The following is a 23,325-nucleotide window of genomic DNA, read 5'->3' as shown; positions in this document are numbered from 1 at the left end:
ATACTTAAAATTACAATTTTGGTTTGTTGATTTGAATTATTTTAGTTCATAGTTCTCCCAAAATAATATGTTTCTACAGTGTTTGTGAAAATCTGGAAGCACTTTTTGGCTCTGAATCCAAAGTCATGCAGCTTAAAACCAGTTTTGTTGAATTTTAAATGCTTGAGTGGCATCAGCCATTGGTGTGTCTCAAGGTCATGCAAGTGTACTAGTGTGTCTAAATGATCATGAAAGAAACAGTGAACCAATTCAGAAACTCTCACCAATTCACACAACCTAAAACTATCATAAAAATAATAACCAAATGATTACATTGTAACATAAAAAATGTAATCAAGGCCATATTTTAAACAAACTGAATTAGACTCATTGAGCAGGTTCATGAAATGAGGGATTTACTAATTTACTATGCAATCTCTCCAGTGCTTTGAAACAGATGTGATACTGACATAAGTCTAACAAACAGTTTTGGGGTGCAGACTCCTTAGCCTTACCGAGTTTAACTGATTTTGTTCGAAGATACACATGCATAAACAAACCCTACTCTTCACAAACAAACATTCTGTTTTCATATGAGAAACAGATTTACCATGTAAGCCCTGTTTTTTATCTGCAGTTTCTGTTTGTTTTGCCTTTGTTTTAAAAAAGAAAAAAAAGGCCACTTAGTAATATTTTGTTTTGTTTTTTTAAGATGGCTATGTACTGTACATCACTGGTAACACAAAAGTACTGAGAGCCAAAAGATGTTGGGTTTCGAATGCAAGCACTGCTACTGATTAAATATTGAATTAGGATGTCCTGCATTAGGACAGCTAGCTGTCCTCCTTGACATTGTTCTTCTCCCACAAACAGAATTTCTGTCGATTTCGTAGGGCTTTGAAGCTGCCACTTGGAATGCTGCACCATGGTTAAAACACAATCCCAGCCTGTGTGGTCTTGGTCAAGTTACCTGACCTTTTCATCGTTTCAGTGCTCTAGCTGTAAAACTGTGCTGATGTACTATCCCATGGGAAAATGCCATGCTGCATTTCAATTAGTAATTACTATTCTGAATAAATCAAGTACAAGGTTGTAACATTTTGGGTTAATTTTTGTACTGCTACAGTGCCTATAGAAAGTCTACACCCTCATTCAAAATTTTCCTGGAATAGCCTGGAATTAAAATGCATTAAAATAGTTTTTTTTTCATTTATCTACACATCCTACCCCACAACTTCCAAGTGAAAAAAATATTCTAGAAATTTGTAGAAAATGTATTAAATAAAAACTGAAATAGCTTGGTTGGATAAGTGTCCACCCCCCCTTGTAATAGCAATCCTAAATTAGCTCAGGTGTAACCAATCGCCTTCAAAATCACACACCAAGTTAAGTGGCCTCCACCTGTGTTAAATTGTAGTAATTCACATGATTTCAGGATAAATTCAGCAGTTCCTGTAGGTTCCCTCTGCTGGGTAGTGCATTTCAAAGCAAAGACTCAACCATGAGCACCAAGGTGCTTTCAAAATAACTCCGGGACAAAGTTGTTGAAAGGCACAGATCAGGGGATGGGTATAAAAAAATATCAAAGGCCTTGAATATCCCTTGGAGCACGGTCAAGACGATTATTAAGAAGTGGAAGGTGTTGGGCACCACCAAGACCCTGCCTAGATCAGGCTGTCCCTCCAAACTGGATGACCAAGCAAGAAGGAGACTGATCAGAGAGGCTACCAAGAGGCCAATGGCAACTTTGCAAGAGCTACAGGCTTTTATGGCCAAGACTGGTCAAAGTGTGCATGTGACAACAATATCCCAAGCACCCCACAAATCTGGCCTGTATGGTAGGGTGGCAAGAAGGAAGCCATTACTCAAGAAAGCCCACCTTGAATCCCGTTTGAAGTATGCAAAAAAACACTCGGGAGATTCTGTAGCCATGTGGCAAAAAGTTTTATGGTCTGACGAAATTAAAATGAAACTTTTTGGCCTAAATGCAAAGCATTATGTTTGGCGCAAACCCAACACAGCGCATCACCCAAAGAACACCATCCCTACTGTGAAGCATGGTGGTGGCAGCATCGTGTTATGGGGATGTTTCTCACCGGCAGGGACTGGGTCACTTGTCAGGATAGAAGGGAAAATGAATGGAGCAAAGTACAGAGAAGTCCTTGAAGAAAACCTGCTGCCCTCTGCAAGAAAGCTGAAACTGGGACGAAAGTTCACCTTTCAGCATGACAACAACCCAAAGCACACAGCTAAAGCTACACTGGAGTGGCTAAGGAACAAAAAGGTAAATGTCCTTGAGTGGCCCAGTCAGAGCCCCGACCTAAATCCAATCGAAAATTTGTGGCATGACTTGCTGTCCATCAACACTCCCCAAGGAACTTGACAGAGTTTGAACAGTTTTGTTAAAGAAGAATGTTCAAATATTGCCAGATCTAGGTGTGCAAAGTTGGTAGAGACCTATCCAAACAGACTCACAGCAGTAATTGCTGCCAAAGGTGCTTCCACCAAGTATTAACTCAGGGGGGTGGAGACGTATGATCTTTCAGTTTTGTATTTTTAATATATCATTTTTTTTCTCAATAAAAACTTTTTTCCCCTTAACAGTGTGGAGTATGGTGTGTAGAGACACTGACACAACAAAATGTGAAAAAAGTTCAAGGGGGTGTAGACTTTCTATAGGCACTGTATATATCTGTTACTTGCAGAATGAAACAGCATTTTATGCTTTTATTGTAGCAAGAAATTCTGTACCAGTATCCAGTATCAGAAGCATCCCGCAAACTAAAAGGAGTGAGGGGCATATTTCTGACGCTTTGTGACATGCTGGGGAACGTTACTGGAGGGCAAGTCCTCAGGTAGAAAACAGCCTCTTTATTAGGGTTTCTGTCATAATGATGTGGCTAAAATGCAGAGTGATAGTATAAGCTGTGATTTAATTCAATTCATTTTAGTGCTGGTTACAAAAAGACAGATGTCCTGAATTTGCTTAGTTATTTTTTCATGTATATCTGCACCTGTAAACATTTTTGCCAGGTTATATAAACCTCTTTAAGCAAAATGTGTAGTAACTGTGACCTTTTTGGTTGCCAGACTATAGAGACCAAACTCTTTAGATAACAGCCTTATATTTGGGTCAGAGCTGTATTTCATAATTCTTTCTCAAATTTGCCTATTATAACAAAACCAATTATGAAACTAAACTAATGTAATTACAATGTGTATGTTGTATTTCTGCTTTTTATAGTTCAACAATGCTGCTCAATGAGTATCTTGTCCATGTGGGTTACTGGAAAGAAGGTGATAATCTACTTGTTGTTGGTCTCCCTTCAGAAAAGTAAGTTTCCTTTGTATGATTGAGAAAGGGATTTTATTTATATACCCTTATAATAGCACTTTGTAAGTAAGTTAACTACTGTACTAGTTACACTTCTTAAATCATTCAATTCAAAACTGTTTTGAGCATTTTAAAATGTACTGTAATTATGTATACTGTGAGATTTCCCCCTCAATTTCAGTGGATAACAATAAGGGCTGTTATGTTTATCATTAGTTTACATTTTTTAAGTTTTTAGACACACAAAAAAACCCCTTTAAATAAATATGTAAACAACGAACAAAAGGAAGTTACATGATATTTTTTATATATATATGTACATACTAAGAACATAGCAGCATTGTTGTATTTGTTTTACTTTTAGTTGCCATTTTATTCCTGATGGGTGAGATAGTTAATCAATGCATTCTTTTTGGTGTTCAAGGGTTCCTCTTTTACAACTAAGAAACGTGATTGGGGGTACTGTCCGGACTCTGAAAGTTATGTATGGCTCTTTAGACAAGTACGTTTTCTTTTTCTAGTTTTCCTTAAAACTGATATCGGATAAAATCAGTGTTAAAAGTTACTAAGAAAAAAATAGCATGGTTATATCATTTTTAGCATGACAAATTGATAATACTGTACATTCATCATAAAATGGTTTGTTATTGTTGTTTATATATGGCAATATTTTATATAATAACTGTATGCTTTTAGTGGCACTCAGTTGCGTTTGAAGTAAAGTGTGGCCATGACTGACCAAATAACTCTGTGCTGCTTTGTCTCTTTTTTTCCATTTAGTGCCTTCTGTCAAGTAGACAATGTTCCTAGACTGGACCATTTCTTCAGCTTGTTCTTCCAGCAGTTGATCCAGCCTGCTAAATTGAACTGTAGTGCTAATCCCAGCTCTCAGTTTTATGGCATTTCCAGTGCCTTATTTTTAGATTATTTACCTGCAGTGCGCTTTCTTACTTTACCACAAGAAATAAAGGTAACTGGAAATATAATCTACAACCTAGTTGTTGTTATTATTTTTCTGTTTGTATTTTGAGTCCTCGTTTTACAATTTGGCCCCTTATTCACTGATTCTGTGAACATAACTGCTTTAAAACTTTTTTTCATAGACACATAGCATCCTGTTGACCTTGCAGATTGTATTTGGGTATTGTCCCATAAAAAAACAGTTTTATACAGATGTGTAGCCTATAGATTAATGTAGTCCAAGATGCTAAGGAACCCTCTGTATGTGTAGGCACTGGTTAATTTGTACGTGGCAGACTGGTATTCAAACTCATCCTGATATATTTTACACTGCTAATAGCGATGGCTATATGCAATTTCATTTATTTTTCTTGTTGTATGCTGCCATCTACTGTTACATTGTTACAGCTGTATTGATATACAAATGATATGCAAGCTGAAACGTATTGTAACTGTTATGCTAAATGTTTTCAGCCAAATAGCAGAGGATACGTGACATCCAGCTGTGAGTAGGAATTCATACAGTTTCTGCCCTAACCATAAACTGCAGGGCACTAGTTACTACTGCTTCCACTTTAATTAAAATCTGCGTTTTGGACTTCAATACAAATCAGGAATGTACAGTTTTAAAAGTAGTTACTGTCATATATTTGACATTGCTAAAGTTGTCGTAAGTAAACTTAATTTACTTTTTTAAAGAAATTCTGCAGTTTCAGTAATTACATTTTATAAATGCACGCAAAAAAAATTAACAAACCTTTTATAATTGAGAAATGAATTCTGTTTTCTCCACATTCTCACTGATAAGCATTTTAATTGCATTATGTTTAATCTATAATATTAGCAGCATTTGCAGTTACAGTATTTAAAGATATTCCTATTTTATTTAAATGCATGCCAATGTAGTTAACAATGTAGATGAATAAAATCGATTTGAAAGGCTCACACATTTAGCTGTTTTCCTGTGAATGTTTTTTTTTTTTCTTTTTTTTTTTTTTTAATTTTTTTATCAGAAGAGACTTTATTATGTTAAATGTAAAAGTGAAACAATGAAGATACAGATTTCCATAGAAACAAAATTGTAATGAAAGACCTAAAGATTTTTCTAATAACTCAGCTGGAATGCAATCCTTGGCAGCCTTAAACAAGATTAACATTCCTGGCCTCAAAAAATGAAGTTGTTAATGGAAAAGTAAATATTGTAATGCCAACTGAATATCTGTTGAAGTTATAACAGTATTCTGTCATGTATATTTTAGAGACAACTAGTCAAACTTTTTGTCTGCCAGAATGGCTACACTGGGATTAAAACACACACACACACACAAAAACAGGAACTTTCTTTTGCATTTTAGGTGGAGATTGACACAGTTCTGTCTGATCTTGAAGCTGCTGATTTTGGAGAAATGGTAAAAAATACTTTTTTCAGTTACATGCTTTTGATTTCCAATATGTGGAGCATCTATGCAAGGCTGTGTGGTCCAGTGGTTAAAGAAAAGGGCTTGTAACCAAGTGGTCCCCGGTTCAAATCCCACCTCAGCCACTGACTCATTGTGTGACCCTGAGCAAGTCACTTAACCTCCTTGTGCTCCGTCTTTCGAGTGAGACGTAATTGTAAGCGACTCTACAGCTGATGCATAGTTCACACACCCTAGTCTCTGTAAGTCGCCTTGGATAAAGGCGTCTGCTAAATAAACAAATAATAATATTTTACCAGCCCAAGAATATGTCCAGCAAACTGATTCTGTTTATTTGACATGAAATAAATACCTTTACAGTCGTTACAGTAAGTAAATAAATAAATAAATACTGACTAACGTAAATAATATTAGTCAGTAGTTTTAATATCTTCAATAATGTCTCTTCTGTGCCGAGTACTACTGAATTGGCAACTAACACATTTTTTTGTATTAAACTGTACAGAAACATGTAGCTAAGGCAAAATTACTTGTGTAGTAACAAGTTCAAACTTTTTGAAAGTTTTGGCTAATTATTATTGGACTTAAACAGCAAAGGTCTTGAAGTTATCAAATGTTACACACTTGTAAACTAATAAAAAAGAAAGAGATAGGTCCTTAGATGTTCACATCTGAATTATTAAAGGCATCATTTCAGAAAAATAAAGAAACAGTCAAGCTTCTTCTGTAGTATCGATCCTGTGTCTAAGTGTTGGTCTTATGTTACTTAAACAGGTTAATGGCAGGAATTTAACGTTGTTGTTATTCTCTTTTCAGTCTGAGGATTACTATGGCATGAGGCGGTTGTACACGATACTGGGCACGTGTCTGTTTTACAAGGTGAGGTTGCCATGACCTAAAATAGCCATTAGAATGGTAACTGAAAGCCACCAACAAACTATGGATTATGCAAACTGGTATTGTGCAAGGACTGTGATTGTTCTACAACTTTTAAAAGTGTAAAGGATATACAATACACTTGTTTTAAACCTGATATCTTCACAAACATGTTTATGCATATAGATAATGAATTCCTACTATTTTGTTTGTGCTTCAGGGTTACTTAATAGGAAATCACTTACCAAAGGAGAACCTCCTTGACATTGCACTTTACTGTCAGCACTACTGCCTCTTGCCACTGGCAGCAGAGCAGAGGATTGGCCAGCTAGTTATATGGCGAGAGGTATTTCCACAGCGACAGTGTCACCCTAGCGAAGAACCGGTTCTTGAAGGTTTCCTGGAACCCGAAGCAAGATATTTTCTGCTGGTTGTTGGATTGGTAAATGTGAATCTTTTTAATACTGTATTATAGGGAAAATAAATTTCTTTGAGGTGTACTGATTGGTTTTTAATCATGTTCAGGAAAGATTTTTCATCCTCTCTCTTTTCACAATTTATAGTGTATCTTTTGGCACAATTTATTGCAAGTATCAGAATCTGGGGATATAAGGAGGTGACTGTCCGTCTGTCTTTGCGTATGACTATATGTCACGGTTGCGAGTCGGGGTCACATATTTCACACTTCTGTTTTAATTTGACACTATATAGAGAACCCCTGATGCAATTATGTAAACTTAGAGCAGAATGCACAGGTATTTTGTACACATACAATCTATGAATACTGTATAAAGATGTAAAGAGATATTCTCAAATACCACTTATGTTTTTATGTGCTGTTATCTCTCTCTCTACAGAGGCATTTTATGTTGTGTGTTTTGCTAGAAGCTGGAGGTTGTGCATCAAAAGCCATTGGAAACCCTGGGCCAGACTCTATTTATGTCGACCAGGTTAAAGCTACACTACTTCAGCTGGAGGGCCTAGACACCAGCATAGAGGATAGACTCGCTGCTCCTCCCACACCGTGTTTGTCAGGTGCTGACTGGTTCATTCCTTCAGCACGCGAGAGGCTGGAAAGCATCACCAACTCCCCTGTCTTCAGTAAACTGCATAGCTCCTTGAAGGCCACGTCTCCAACGAGTAAAAGGGTGCTGTTTGGAGAGTCCACACTTAAGAACCGTAGGGCCAGTCCTCAGAGAAGCCTCAGTGTTTCAGACAGCGGTAGTGAAGGCCATGGAGACAACCACTCCTTCAGTGCCAGTATCAGCCCGCACGCCACTCCTGACTCTATTAGGAAATTTGGCCGCAGGGAATCCCAGGGCTCTGGTGCATCTGATGGAAGTGGAGGAAGTGGAAACATATTTAAGGTATGGGCAGAGACCAGCTTCATTGGACAGTTTAATATGACCATTTTTTAAATCCATTCTTTGTTACATTTTGTTCCACCCAGTTACCAGTATGTATTTTCAATGTAGTTAAGTTTTAACTTCTCGACAAAATTATTGATACACTGTAACAGCCCCATAGCCAGCGACACGGTGGGTACAGTAGATTACAGAAATGTGTAAATGCAGTAGACAAGCTCTCCCTTGAGCAGACAGATCTAACTCTTCAGTCCTTTTGATTATGTACATCATTATTTTCTTTTTACAGTATATGTTTTACATGTTTATTTATAATGTTGGAATATAATGTCTTCTATTCTGAAGCCAATATTTTAATCCATATATTTTATATTGTTTTTAAATTTACTGATGCAAATCCTTGTAATTGTTTCAGTCAGACAAGCACAAATGCAGCAGAAAAAATACACTGCCAAAATGAATAGAACACTATTTTGTTTTATTTTAACAGAGCAAAAAGAAGAAGCATCCTAATCCCTTTTACTTAGGAACCTTGAAAAAGAGTCTTTCAGAAAGAGAGACTGAGGAAATGTATAACACCATGAAGTAAGTGGGGGGTTTTCAGTTCAGAAGGGAAATGTGTTGGAACAACCTGAAAGAACAAACAAGAACAAGCGTGTTCTTGCAACCTACCCTCCCTCCTGCGAAAGCTGTCTGAACATCAGTTTATACATTTTGTAATATAGCAAAATAATATTTTATATCTCCAGAACTTTTTTCTCATTATGTATTGGGCCAAATTAGATTGTTCTTCCTTATCATGGACTCCACTCTACAAGAATCTTTCTGTCTGTCCATCTGCCCCCCCCCTCCGCCCCCCCCCCCCCCCTATTGTAAAGATTTTAAGATACATAATAATAAGAAAAGGGGGGCATTTAAGTTCACTGTTATCATTATGTAGTGGACTATCCAGTATTGTGGTGAGGAAAATAATATGCCTGAAGGAAGCGAATTATATTATCTATTGGAATGTAAGAGGGTCCACTTGAGAGGGATTGAACAACAGATGTTCGGACAAGCAGATAGAGTAGTTGTACTTAAATATTTTTAATGAGTGGTATACATTCTCATAAAAGGGGAATTGCAAACGCATTAAGGGATCATTTGAAAACGATGTGCTGTACTACTAGAATTTTGTTTTTGCTATATTGCAGACTTACATCTGGCTCTGAGAATACACTGTTTCACTATGTTTCAATGGAAACAGTTCAGGGAATATTTATAACACCAACACACAGGGAAGTGGCACAGCTCAGTGGCTCCATCCACCCACAGCTAATAAAGAACTTCCATCGCTGCTGTCTTTCCATCAGATCCGTGTTTCAACAGACCCTCCTTGGAAAGGTGATTTTATATTTGTTATATACTTGTTATCGGGGAAGGATTACAATCAGTGACATGATAGAGAAATAATACCATAATTTAATATAAAAGAAAAACACAAGCATGATGAGGAGAGAAAAATAGGTATAACGGTCTGGTTTTTTCTCACTGGAAGTGATACAGAACACCCTGTATTGTTTACATCAACACGTTTTGTTACTTTTGCTGTGTCCCTTCTGGTCCACATTCCAGCGTTATATTTTTAAACATATTGCTGACTCTTTTAAAAAAATTTTTAATCACACATCATAGGCTTGCTATTTAAATGTCGAATTCTAAAAAAAAAAAATAAGTTTGACTGAAATAAATGTATATGTGATAAACGTCGGTAAAACCGCTCGCTATTTTTATTACCAAAAATAATCATTTAGAAATCATCTCTAGTTTGTGTAGTTTTTATACTTGCTGTCTGTCCCGTCTCCATTCTGCTCTGAATGGCTAGCGGTCCCTTATTAGCGGGTTAAGGTGTAGGTAAGATTTTGCTATAGGTATACGGTGACAGTTACTAGTTTGATTTGAAAATGGGGCGCAAGAGGAAAACACTTGATGAGTATTGTGCACAATACCCTGAGTGACGGCTGAAGTCTCCGTGGCAGGACAAAGCTGGCCCGTCTGCCTTGCCTTCCAGTGACTCTGAGTCCAGTTGTGCTGAAGCAGGAGAGGGGCAGACCTCAGACTCCGAATAATAAGTTAGTTCTTTTTTTTTTTTTTTAAAGCATAAAGGTCGATTTCACCAATTCTCTGCTTGAATTGAAAAATAAAGATTGAAAAAAAAGGTAAATTCTTTCTAAAATAAACACTGATATTAATCGTCGATTTGGCAAAAAAATAAAAATCAAATAGTAGCAAGCCTAGACATAAATCAATTAGGGAATATATTTGTCAACATTAATTTGGGAGCATTCGCCAGGAGAAAAATAATTTCTCTGGATTTGGTTTGGTTTTCTCATGGGGATGCAGAGCTTTTTCTATAACTGAGTTATAGCAGCATTATATCATTTTTTAACTATAGGTAATTTAAAGATTATAAATGCAGTAATGTAACCCACCTACAGTTATTGTGTAGTTATGTGTACTTCTGGGTTTTTAGGAAAAGAAAAATATAGATGGCTTTCAGAATTCATCTCCAATAACTAATTCATCTGGGTTTGGGAATGTTAAGGAGCATGGGGTCCTGTTCCAGTGCAGACCTGAAAACTGGACCGACCAAAAGAAACCACCTCCCACAATGACCTACTGGGTGGTTGGGTAAGTTTTTTTTTTTAATAAATCATTGAAAAGAGTAAGATACTTGGGGTAGTAATTCTCCAGTTTATCTGATGGAGCGAAATTTGTCAGTTTTCAGGAAACTCTTCCTTACGTAATTATGCATGTTTGAGACTTCTCAGCTGCACATTGATAAAGCTACTATCTTCAATGCTGTTTTATAGCACTTGTCTACCACAAAGCAGTGTTATATAATAGTGAGAAAAACACCAACCAAAGGTCTTGAGTTTAAGCCCAGTCACAGTTCAACTGAATCTGGTTTCCCCTGTGTGACTTTGCTTACTGTAACTTTCTCTGTGTTGCAGGAGGCTGTTTCTAGATCCAGTCCCTCAAGAGTTTTATGTGTGCTTTCATGACTCAGTAGCAGAAATTCCAGTGGAGCTGGCATTCAAACTTTCATTCGGTCTGGCTGTGTAAAGAAAACATGTCTTGTGAACTGAAGCACCCTTACTTTAACGCTTCATCTTTTTTGTTAATTTTGGAAATTGTAACGTAAGATGTATCTATGTCATGAGGACCTACGAGGACAGATTTATATATTCTATTTAATTATACAGTATACTATGATGTTGTGTATATATTTATGTATAAAAATAATTTCTAAAAAGAGAGTGCTTTAGCAACGTTTTTGTGTATCATGTACCGTGTATACTTTTGCAGAATTGTATCTGCTGGAAAAATTGTAAGAAACTATCAAGTACACCAGGTGAGCCTTCCAAGACAAGATCTCACTGACAGGGATGTCATAAGACAAGTCAGTAAAGCAAGCAATACATTTTTAAGAGCATGCTTAAAACTAGCCACAATATTCTGTTTTTCTTTTTTCAATATATATATAATCTAAGAGCAGCCTCTTATAATCTACAATTGGTGTTTCTGAGGTTCTGGTTGTATCTACAGAATAAAAGTGAAAAAGATCATATATTTTAAGTGCAGTTTACAGGGTAGTGCATGACACCCAATCGCTGATTCGCCAATTAAATATAGTTAGGGCTTTTGTTTTTCATTTTTCATTAATTTAATTTTTTGAATAGCTAGTTTCGCGTTTCATGTAAATCGATTTTTTTCAGGGCTTTTGCTTTTTATATACTTACTTTCCAAAATTCTTTGGGCATTTTTTTTTTTTTTTCTGTCACAATATGTCTGGTTACAGGCACATCCTTCTGGGTTTTTTGTGTCTAGACATTTTCTTTTGTTTTAAATTCTCCCTATAACTGTAATATATCTTTAAATCCCACGAACAAGCCTTCAAATTGTAATCTCTTTTTAAATCACCAATAGAAATGTAGGAATTTGCTGCCACTCAGTAGTTGGAGTGGGTTTAAATTACTCGAAACAAATCAATGATAGATACAAGTCAGGAAAGCGGGACATTTTTTTTTTTAATGGGAAAGGGGTGAAGTCAACGTGAACTGAGTAAACATTATCAGTGTTTTTCTGGTATTTATTGGCTATACACCGATTTATTTTTATTTTTTTTCTATCTGGGTTGTTTTTATCAGTTTTTATCGGTTAAAACCAAAAACCATAATCCCTAAATATACTCCAAGTGAAAGATCTTAATATTTTTCAACTTTCAACAAAAAAAAAAATTGTGTTTTAGTGCTAATCTTAGTATATAATCTTTGTAAGATTATTAAAGTTTTTGGGAGGCAACCATCTAAAATGTTGTTACTTTTTTGTGAGTATATATTTTTGTATTATCAATATTATTCTGTGTCTTGCAAAAAAAAAGTCTGTAAAAATGTGACTTGGAAAATAGGGGGATATGTAGGTTTTGATATCCGTTGAAGACGTTGAGAAGGTTTTAGTTACGGATGGGATGTGTATGTTACTAAAACCCATATGGCTGTTTTCAGTCTCCGGTTAGCAATAATATTGGACTGTCTTACCCAAAGTAACATTAGACAGTCCAAGATTGTGCCTGTCAAGGTCTGTGAAACCAGATTTACTAAGCTTTTCTTCTAAAGGGAATGGTAAAAAATGTAAAAACAACTTTGCCACACACAGCATGTTAAATAACTGTCTGCACTTGTTTATTTCTTGTTTTTGGCCATAAATAGTTTTGTATTACTTTTAGAAAAAAATAAGCTTTTTTGTGCAAGATCAGGATGTATTTTAAACCCCAAATTCCCCATTAACTCATTCAAGTGCATCTTAATGGTCAAAATATAGGGACAGGCCCGGCAGCAGTGCGCTACAGGGGCACCAAGTTGTTTTGTAAAAGGTCACCCAAGTCAAATAACTCGCATTAACCACTATTACATGTTACACTTCTATATGACCACAAATAAATAATACTACTGTGTGATACTATGACACACCTCCACAGCACTAATTACTCTTAAGTGCCTGTGGCAATGTGCCCCGTCCTTGTGTGCATTTCTGTGTTATATGTTACGTGTTGTGTGTAAATGTTGGTGTATAGAGATGGCTGCACGGGATATAAATGGGTGTGTGCAGCACGAGTTATTTAGAATGTATAATTGTATTTAGGCACGGGATTGCACATCACTTCACGTGCATTTAAAGTATTTAATATGTGAGCACGAGGTTGCACGTAATTAATTCACGTGCTGGGATTCAAGTGAATACAGCACAACAGTATATATAGATGCACGTTTGACTCACTCGGGGTTGGGTGTTCGGTGAGTGGAGAACGGGATTGGAGACGGAGGTAAAGTTAAAGTTAAAAAGAAAGATAAAATATCTGCTCACCGTGTTTGTCTGTCTAGTCCGTTTTTGTTTGTCTTTTTGTTTTGGCGACGTGTGCCGTGTCCTGTGTTTTTGTGTTATTTTAAAACCTTTTACTTTGTTAATAAACGCTGAGTGCTACCATTTGCACTCAGCTTCTCATCATCACCGTCTGTCTGTGTGTTTCTCTCTCTGGTCTGAGTTCCTCCCTGCAGCCAGCCTGTCGCAGTGCCACACTACACGGAAGACTATATTTTGTATTAGAAACCTTTACTTCTGAGCTGCAACTTAAAATGAATACAATGAATACAATGCGTAGGCCCAAAGGGAGTGCAATAAACAAATATCGACACACACCAAACTATTACTTTTAACTGACTGGACAATCTTGCATATATAAATTTATATGAACTCATAAGTCACAGTACCTTTGACACAATGTTTTTTTTTTCTTTCTATTTGTTACCAAATCTGCTGCAAAATTACCAGTTGCATGTACTTACATAAATAAATGACACAAAACAATTTGCACTGCAATATGACTCCGTCCATGATGTGCAGATTAGAAAACATTACATCCTATGAGAAATGGGGACGCTACAAAGGGGGTTGAATGGGGGTATATTACTGGTACTAATTGGTAAAAATAAATAACTTAGGAATTTCCAGAAATAACGCATGTTATAGTTTGATTTTTGTGTTTAACTTTACTTTCATAGATTTGTCTCCTCTCAATGTGGAATCTGCACTTATAACATGCTATCCAGATTATATTTTCCCTATATATTCCCTGTATAGGGAAAATATAATCTGGATAGCATGTTATAAACCAAACAGTACTCTGGCACAAATGTTAAGCTTGTGTGTTTTACTAACCTTTTTGGTTTAATTGTAAGAATTTAAGTTAAAAATAAACATGGAACTTTGACCAAACATGACATGCTTATAAATATACAATTATTTATTTTGGTTGCTTTCTTACAGTGATTCTGAAGTACATTTTTTTAATGACAAGTTTATTATTACATAATTGAATATCTCACTAAAAATAAATATTAAATGTCCTTTTGGAACACCAGTTGGGAGGTTAAAGGAACAAATCCTGCAGCAATAGGTAGGTATCAAGTATGTGTTTTCTGAAGAAAAAAAAAAGTTATGTCTCTCTCTCTCTTGTGAAACATTACAAGTACTGCAGCTTGTTTACTTTGCAAAATAATATACAGCTGGAAGCACAGTGGGTGTCCATTACAATAAACTTGTTTTTAAGCCAAAACTTTGTATGAGAAGATTCTTTTTGTAACATTCAAGACTGCAGAGGGGAATTCCAGTCTTTGAACAAGAGTATTTCTTCACATTTAGGCATCCAGAAACCCCACAAGGCACAGCTGTGGGTAAAGAGCATGGTTTTGCCACAGTAGGTGTAGCAACGTCATAGGGGTAAGATATGGTAGTTCCTTTAAAGGAATCAATATATCTAACCATAGGACACTGGGACTGTTTGGACTTTCTCTCCCTCATTGTTTTTATTTTAGCTTTGTTGGTTTTGGTTAGTCTCTCAATGGTTTGATTTTTGTTCTCTTCTGCTTTCTTTGCTGCCTGCAGGCGCCGTTTCCGAGCCCTTTCTTCCCTCTTCTGCATCATCTCCTCTGTCATTTCCTTCTCCTTGTAACCCATTGGCAGCTCCAAGAGAGGCTGGCTCTGCTGCTTGTGCAAAAGGGCTTTCTATGAAATTAAAGTCAGATTTAGTATCTAAAACTAGTAAATCATACATTTACTACAATGTTTTAGCTGAGACAATTGTCACCTATGAAAAAAAAAGTAATGAGCTAAGCTAATAGTCTGTACACTAAATGGTACTATTGTTAACCTCATACACCCCTTACTTGTCTTGCAGTGAGCAGAGACTCGTCAATCTCCTTCTTCAACTCTCCGTTATCATCTAGCTCCCCTTTTTCCAAAGCATCCAGCCACTTCTCCTCCTCATCTTCTGGGACTCCCAGGAGACTCTCAGAGTCCACATCAGGCAAGGGGTCAAGATTGCTGTCTTCATCTAAAATGGCAAACAACTCTGTGGTCAACCAAGAATCATAACTACATTTTTATTTTATTTAAAAAAAAAAAACACAAAAACTAGGATATATTGTAATATAATTATGAAGGTGTTTTGTTTGTATCCCACTGGAAAACAAAAACATATGAACATCTTTACCAAGCCAGGCCCTATACTGCTCAATGGGGACCCCTTCTGTAGGTTCGTCTTCATCATCCACTATCATTAATGGGGATGGAGACTGGTTCACCTCAGGAACCACTGTGAATGTTGGAACACTGTTAAAAAAAGCACAAATAAATATGTTAACTTAAACTGACGTTTATACACAGTTTAGCCAAAACAGAGAATGCAACTGAAATTGGAAAATCTCTGACGATGCAATGCATACAAATGTATATGGTCATGTGACATGTCATGTAATTAATAACTGTAAGCTGTGTTAGAATTATTTGCAACAATCATGGGGAAAACTGAAGGACCGATTCACAGAGATTGCAAAGCAGTCATAAAGGATTGCATCTGGAGATGTGTGTAACATATTGCAACAAAGACTACAGTGGCCAAAATAGAAGAATCCTTCACCTTCAACACTGCACTTACACAAACAAAAACAAAAACATGTCAGGTGCTACTTGGTCATTCCCAATATTAGGTCAGTATGTGTAAAATGCCACATAATGTTACAGCGAAAACCATTCATAACACTCCTGGTTATCTGAACTAGCAATTCATATGTCTACTATATAATATGATTATCAAATAAATGTATTCCTTGTCCTTAGTTTCTATATTTGCAATGAGGTAACTGGTCCCTCAGCACATTACAGTTTTTATGTATAAAGTTCCCAGGCACTTCACATTTGTATTTCTCCAATTTGTGTACGTGTCAGTCATGGGAAATTGGTGATAATGGTCCTGTTTAGCTGTCATTTACTACCAGAGCTATAGCAGAGTCAGGAACACCCTGGGAAGCAGGCTGTAGGAGTCAGCTCTGTATGGAGATGACAAACCATTGCAGTAAGATACAGGAACTGTAGTGTGCTACTGTTACACACGTTTAACAAGCCAGACACGAATTAAGACCGTAGCTTAGTTTTAGCCTAACAATTACACCAACTTTACCTTTTAGTTCCTAGGGTCTGCCCCCCCAGTTTGATCTTTAGCTTTAGCTGAGGTTTAACAACTCCAGAATCTGACTCCAGTGCCTCTGAAGGGAAGCTGTGTCCACCTTCTTCTTGGTGGTGTTTTTTTTTATGCTTCTTGTGCTTTTTATGCTTCTTCTTGTGTGCACTGTGTCCAGCGGATTCATCCCCATCTCCTTAATAAAACGAAACACAATTTAGTCATATTTAGTTAATTTTATAATCATGATATGTATGTGGAAGCAACGGCTCTCATATTTGTATCACTGGTCTTTTTCAAGCTTTGGAGCAAGACTTTTTTTTATTATTTATTTATTTTACAAAACGTGCTTGCCTCTGGTCTTGCACTGTATTTAAAGGCAATATATAATATGTGTTTGTAAAGACATAAAATATGACCGAAATGTGAAAAAACTCTGTCACGCAAGCCCGGTTGCAAGTTGTGAGCCAATGAAGAAAACTTGGCAATCCCACGTAACTGCAGTCAGGCAGGCAACCGATATTTTTTAATGTTAATACAATCTAAAAAATAAGTTAACACAAATAAAACTAAACGTAATTGTGGAGTCTGAATTGCAAATTGTTTTTTGTTTGTTTGGTTTTTCTTTTGCAATAATTGTTATCTGCTCCGTATTCGTTAACGACCAGATGTTTATTGCAATTTTTAAACGTTACGTTATCAATGGCCGCCCGGTTACATTGTGATAATGTGGTGCTCGTATTGAAATAAAACGTTTTATATCAATTTATTTCCATTATATATATATATATATATATATATATATATATATATATATATATATATATATATATATCAAACTTGCATTGTATTATTGCCCATCGGATCTGGTGCACATCTGACTCCAGTAATGTGCTTCCATCTCTCGGTTATAGAACCTACTCGAAAACCCTGGCTTAAGTGCGGCCTTCGATTCAGGGTTCTTCCGAATAAACATTCAGGCAACAAAAATACACACTTACCCGAAAGAAACTTGTCGTGGATCATGTCTTTCTTTTTCCCCATTGACAACAAGTATGTACTTGTAAATTCCACGTGATGACAGACTCTCAATACTACATGCCCAGTTCCAGAGAGTTACTTTCTGGTGACTCTAGAAAGCAGGAACATTCTGTTGTGGAAGAGTGAGTAAACCAAAGGTGGCGCTGCAAAACAACAAATCAACAATGTCGTTTTTATTATTTTATTTTATCCACAGACCACAGGGTGTTTTTAAAAACAAAAAACAAAAAACATAAAAAAAAAAAAAAGGCAGATAATGTATTTTAATTGACGAATCAAAAGTTATATGTTATATTATAGTTCATAATACCTACGACTACAAAAAACATTTTTGCTTTCTGTGTGTTTTTGGTCTGAATATTTGTGTATGTATACAGATGAACTTTTCTCTGCAAGAACAAAGTCTAAAATTATAAAATAATTATAAAAAGCATAACATCAGACATTAGTTAGTAAAATAATCAAATAAAAGCCCGTGTGTAACAACCATTAATGTAATAACTAACCGAAACTAACTAAAATCTGAATCTATTCAGTCTTGAACAAAGAAGACCTGATTCAAGCATTCAAAATTCTGAAGAAAGGTATTGACAATGTCGACCCAGGGCCTTTTTCGACCTGAAAAGGGAAACAAGGTCCAGGGGTCACAAATGAAGATTAGATAAAGGGGCATTCACAGAAAATTGGAGGCACTTTTTTACACAGAGAATTGTGAGGGTCTGGAACCAACTCCCCTGTATTATTGTTGAGGCTGACACTCTGGGATCCTTCAAGAAGCTGCTTGATGAGATTCTGGGATCAATAAACTACTAACAACCAAACAAGCAAGATGGGCTGAATGGCCTCCTCTCGTTTGTAAACTTTCTTATGTTCTTATGGTAATGTAATAATACTCTATAATGTAATAATTGTGTGCCTATAATGTAATAATCACCGGTTAAATGTAATAACAACAAATAATATAATAAAAATGTCTGCCCTATAATTTAATCATTTTTTATGCATAATGTAATAACTCGGCTTGTCTGATAATGTAATAACTGCCATGCCACCATTGCAAACCTGCCCCGATGAGTCATCTTATCTCCAAGCATTTGTCCATGTAAATCTGATGATTTGAAACTACAAAAAGATACAAATCCTCTGATGGTGGGGGGAAAAAAATGAGTTTTCGAATGGAGCTCTTTATATATATTTTAGAGATCTCGGTTAACGCAGGTAGGCGCATCACACAGACGGAGGGCGGACGCGAAGCTGGGACCTCTCGCACTAAAGCGTAGCGCCGATACCGCTGTACAAAGGAGCCGGCTCCTTTGCAAGGAGCGTATATCGGGCTTATGCCTTCGTGTGTGATTATGTCACCTACCAGCCCTGCTGCTGCCTTCCCCCGTGCATGCCACACTCCCCCGCCAGCCTCTAATCCGCCCGGACTTGCTCACCAGGCTACAGTCAGACGGGTGAGTGCCGGGGTACCTGCATCCACTTCTGACACCAATGTAGCGATCTCGGTTAATAGACTAGTCGGGTTTTCAGAAAAGACAACTTTAAGAGGCGTTTCTTGTTGAAAGTTGGTAAAACGTGCTTGTTACCAAGCTTTATTTTAACCCTTTCACCCTCAAAATTGCAAATCAAAATGGCCACCAACATTTTCATCATACATGTTATGTATTACAATCGCATATTGTATATCTAACATACTTAGATATACAATATTATAACAGAAAAACTCATTCGTGTCCCTCTTACTGCATATGGAACATCAGAGCATCACTTGTCTCCTCTGCACATTTCACCTTTTCCAGGCAGAGGTCATTGTCACCAAGGTGTGACAGAAGCTGATGGTGTTCCTTAAATACCTTCAGTGCTGTCTTCTTGCTGTGACCAGCAGTGTAAGATGTTGTATCACAACCAGTCAGTGCATGAAATGGAAGCAGAGTTTCGAGAACTGCGGGTGTAAACAGTAATTTTTCACAAATGTCATGAATAGGAACATATTTAGGTTTGTTTGATGTGCCAGCTTTCATCCAAAGCTGTGTACATGTCATGTTGTTAAAGTGAGCCAGCAAAAGAATCAGCACATCAGTGTCCCGGGCTGCAACAACAACACTGTCTCTATCACTGTGTAAAATAATTCTTGTCTCTGCTTCTTCCTGATGAGCGCTTAGCTGATTGGTGTCAACCATTTCAGCTGAGGACCATACTTCAGCTTCATTTTCAAAGCCACCAGCTAGAATTAGGATTTTGTCATGTGGTGCTTGTTCGATGAGCTGCTCAGATAAAAATTTCGCAAGGTCCTCCTTATTTTCAGGCAGTGCAATGAAATCCATCCATTTACTTGGAAGAGGCACAACTCTATCTTCTACCACTGTCCTTATGGGTCTTGAACCTCTTGATCACTTTTTCCTTGTTCCACACTTAATCGATACTTTGTAATATCTATCAAAGACCACATCAATTCTGTTGAAGTCTGTGCCCATCCTAAGAATGGCTTGTATGAATATTTTGGCTAGGTCTCCAAATTTCTTAGCTCCTGGTGGCTTTCCTATGGCTTGCACCAAAGACTGTGCATCCATCACAAGACAGCTTATACCAGCAGGAGTCACTGATGGTGGACAGTGAACATCAGAGGTCAATGCATCTGCCAATACTTCTTTCATCCCAGTCTGCAGAGGCAAAGGCAGAGGCACAGGCATTAACTTGTGCTTCATGATGTGTTGCAAATTAACAGTCCTGCCAGCTTCATATGCTGTAATAAGTCATTGGAGAATGTTTCTATCTGCCTTGATGATTGTGGACTTTCCTTTGACCTCATTCCCTACTTCATAAAGTTTGGAGAATGTTAGAGCTTTTTTCTGGCAGTGGATCTGTGAATGCGTGCATTGCAGTGCGTAGTGAAAGGGTGATGCAGGTGCTCCAGACAAGGACAAACACAAAGTTCACGGTTCAAGTTCTTTATTTTTCTTGACCAAGGTTTAAATAATAAAGCTGGCTCTACCCAGCAATGGGTATTGCCAGCACCAAAACAAGGGGTTGCAGTCCCGAAATAATAATTACAAAACCACAGACACAACACAAACACAGACACATCTCCGGACAGTGCGTGCTCTTAGTGCAGGTGCGGTGCTGGAAACAGTGATGCTGGTTAAGTGCAAGTGCGGTGAAGTCCGGGTGAATCGCTGGCCCTAGGCAGCAGCTCCCAGATCCGTGCTGAATCAGTCTGACGAAGACAAAACAAAAGACTTAACTCAGGTTCCAATCAGTCCTCATTTCCTCCCATCAACCACAACAAAGGAACCGATTACGGCGCCACGTCCCCCTAAAGTACCGTCAGCCCCGCCCCCTCCGATAGTTAGTTCAATCACGTGTCCTCCAATTCATGAATGAAACTTCACTCACCATACTAGGGTGATGACTCCTGGTACCATGACACCGTCCCTTTCCTGAATGGCCAGCTTCCAACTGCCCCTGGAATGAACTGCCCAACCATTCAGTACGGGGCACGCAATTCCTGCTGTAAAGTGCCGTCTCAGGTCGAGAGGGAGATTGTTGATTCAGATTCATTCGCTCTTTGTCACAGGATCATAAAAGTTCATGTGACCAGACTCCCCCTCTTTTGTCACAAGCCTCTTCTCAACAAAGCTTTCCAGCTGCTTCTGGCCTAATGTTTTTGCATTCAGCAGAGCATCTTGGATGGCTTCAGTAGCCAGATATTTAGTCACAATACTTTGCAATGAAAAAGGGGGGTCTCCACCCCAGAGAAAACTTTAAATCTTTGAAAGGTTCTTACGAGTGAATTCTCATCATCATTATCACATTGTCTCCTTGCCTTTCCTGACTCATTATGGACAAGTTGATCATCCAAGCCAACATGAAACGTTTTTCTGGTGTCTGCTGCAATATGGGCTCTTTGGTTGTAAGATAAGGCCCATCTGCTAAGAGCTGAGCATGTCCTTGTGATGCCTACAATTCTACCTCCTTTTCTTTCCAATGCTATTAAGCAACATGGATTTGAAGGTGACAAGATTTATCTCCCAATTGCCTTCTCGCTGGGATCGGGTAAACATGAGCAATAAGGCCACCATTTCCACCTATTTCCAGCAAAACTGAAAGTTCACACTGCCTTCAGCTTTGCAGATCACAAATGCAGAGATCTGATTTTGAAATCTCTGTGAAATAAAAAGAGCCACAATCTCATCATAAGAATCTGACTGATCAACTTGGACAATATTGTCTCTGAGCTCTTGGTCATGTTTAGCTATGTGCTCCATTAAATATGGAAGAAGGATGTGCCACAATATTTGAATAGAAAGCTTGTGGGCTTGCATAGCTCTGGCATATGACTTGCCATTCATAGCTTGTTCTGTTGAGTTTAGTCCTAACACTCCACTCTCAATTCAGGCATCTGCCAGACCTGAAGCCTGCATGTGCTGACCAATTACTTTTTGAAAGTTAATTGAGATATGGAGGCCTCCTAGTCGTGGAATAAGCCATTGTCTGTATTCTAGAATGGCCCACTTAAGTTCCATCAGCTTACAATAGAGAACTTCATCAACAGTTAGAACAATGTACGGTTGACCAAGAACTGTTGACACATATTTACATCTTTTTACAACAGTATTGAGGGTATCTAGCTCATGAGCAGGAGCTTGAATGATTGGCATGTATCCTATTGTTGTAATTTCTGGTATATTTGGTTGAAATGTGTCCATCCACCTCTTGGGTTGTCATTTTCCTGTTTAATGATAAAGGACATATGTGGCAGTGTGCCGCGCCCATTTGTGTGTTTTGTGTTATGTGTTGCGTGTGGTGTGTTAATGTTGGTGTATAGGTTTTGGTGTACAGGATATAAATGGGTCTGTGTAGCACAAGTGATTTAAAATATATAGTTGTATTTAGGCACAGGGATGCATAATCACTTCACGTGCAGATAAAGTATGTGAGCACGGGATTGCACAAATTAGTTCACGTGGTGGGATTCAAGTGAATAATTAATTGGTAATTGAATCCCGGCACAACAGTATATATAGATGCACGTTTAGTCACTTGGGGTTGTGTGTTCGATGAATGGAGAATGGGTGTGGAGAGAGAAGGAGAAAATAAAACGTAAGAGAAAATAACAAATGCTACTCGTGCGAGAGGACTCGCACGATACTTGTTTAGTGTTTGTCCACTGTCTGTTTGGTTTGTCTATTTATTTTGGCCGTAAGTGTCGTGTTCTGTTTTGTTCAAGCTTTTATTTTGTGTGTGTTATTAAACGCACTGAGCGCCACAGTAGCGGTCCACTGCCTGTCTGTGTGTTTCTTTCTGGCCTGACATCACCCTACAGCCAGCATGTTCACACCATATCAACAACTTTTGCCTGCACTGTAGTGTTGCTGTTTCCCTCATACCATTATGTGCAAACAGGATCTATAAATACTGCTTTGGTTTTAATGTCTCCTATGTAGGATGGTATGATGGTGTCCATTGCATCAGGAACATTAAGTGTTCTGTTCTTTGACGGCTGTAGATCATTCAAGGTAAGATCAGATGCTGGTCCTCGTTGCCAAGCAGCAACTTGGGTTGCATGGAATGCGTTTTTTGTCCATCCAGAGAAGCGTCATTGATGTCAATATTGTCTGCTGTATAGCAAACAAACTTACCAGGGACCAGGTTTGGGGGAATAACAGAACCACTTTCAGCATCCATACTTTGAAGGGTTTTCTCTGCTAGAGCTGTGCCCACCATGAGAATTCATAATTAATGCAGTGGCCAGCTTTATAAAACAGTTCAACAAGTTGTTTTGATCTTCTTGCT

General features: G+C 37.7%; 2 protein-coding genes across 5 annotated transcripts in view; one reads left to right on the top strand and one right to left on the bottom strand.

The window, feature by feature from the left end:
- intu (inturned planar cell polarity protein) overlaps positions 1-13,478 on the top strand; it is a 33,549-nt gene extending 20,071 nt beyond the window's left edge. For 2 of the 4 annotated variants that reach the window (XM_034034209.3, XM_034034208.3), the window contains exons 5-16: positions 2,716-2,834; positions 3,224-3,313; positions 3,738-3,815; positions 4,094-4,283; positions 5,629-5,682; positions 6,508-6,570; positions 6,788-7,009; positions 7,425-7,934; positions 8,422-8,516; positions 9,125-9,314; positions 10,444-10,601; positions 10,925-13,478. In XM_034034209.3, coding sequence (XP_033890100.3) covers positions 2,716-2,834; positions 3,224-3,313; positions 3,738-3,815; positions 4,094-4,283; positions 5,629-5,682; positions 6,508-6,570; positions 6,788-7,009; positions 7,425-7,934; positions 8,422-8,516; positions 9,125-9,314; positions 10,444-10,601; positions 10,925-11,036 — 1,881 coding nt within the window. In that variant the 3' untranslated portion in view covers positions 11,037-13,478. Of the gene's footprint in view, positions 1-2,715; positions 2,835-3,223; positions 3,314-3,737; positions 3,816-4,093; positions 4,284-5,628; positions 5,683-6,507; positions 6,571-6,787; positions 7,010-7,424; positions 7,935-8,421; positions 8,517-9,124; positions 9,315-10,069; positions 10,414-10,443; positions 10,602-10,924 lie in introns of those variants that run through there. The other 2 variants (XM_059032253.1, XM_034034210.3) reach the window with 2 other exon arrangements.
- Positions 13,479-14,250: 772 nt separating this feature from the next.
- Positions 14,251-23,325, bottom strand: part of LOC117421038 (INO80 complex subunit B) — a 39,005-nt gene continuing 29,930 nt past the window's right edge. Inside the window, exons 2-6 of the mRNA XM_034034906.3 lie at positions 17,490-17,672; positions 16,489-16,684; positions 15,523-15,641; positions 15,197-15,363; positions 14,251-15,035 (exon numbers count right to left, since the gene is read on the bottom strand). Of these exons, the coding sequence (XP_033890797.2) occupies positions 14,559-15,035; positions 15,197-15,363; positions 15,523-15,641; positions 16,489-16,684; positions 17,490-17,532 (1,002 nt within the window). The 5' untranslated portion in view covers positions 17,533-17,672 and the 3' untranslated portion in view covers positions 14,251-14,558. The remainder of the gene's footprint in view (positions 15,036-15,196; positions 15,364-15,522; positions 15,642-16,488; positions 16,685-17,489; positions 17,673-23,325) is intronic.

This window comes from Acipenser ruthenus, chromosome 1 (genome assembly GCF_902713425.1).
Source record: "Acipenser ruthenus chromosome 1, fAciRut3.2 maternal haplotype, whole genome shotgun sequence".
NCBI lineage: Eukaryota > Metazoa > Chordata > Actinopteri > Acipenseriformes > Acipenseridae > Acipenser > Acipenser ruthenus.
Note: the sequence above shows the minus strand (reverse complement) of the source record. Positions and strands in the feature narration are given on the sequence as shown.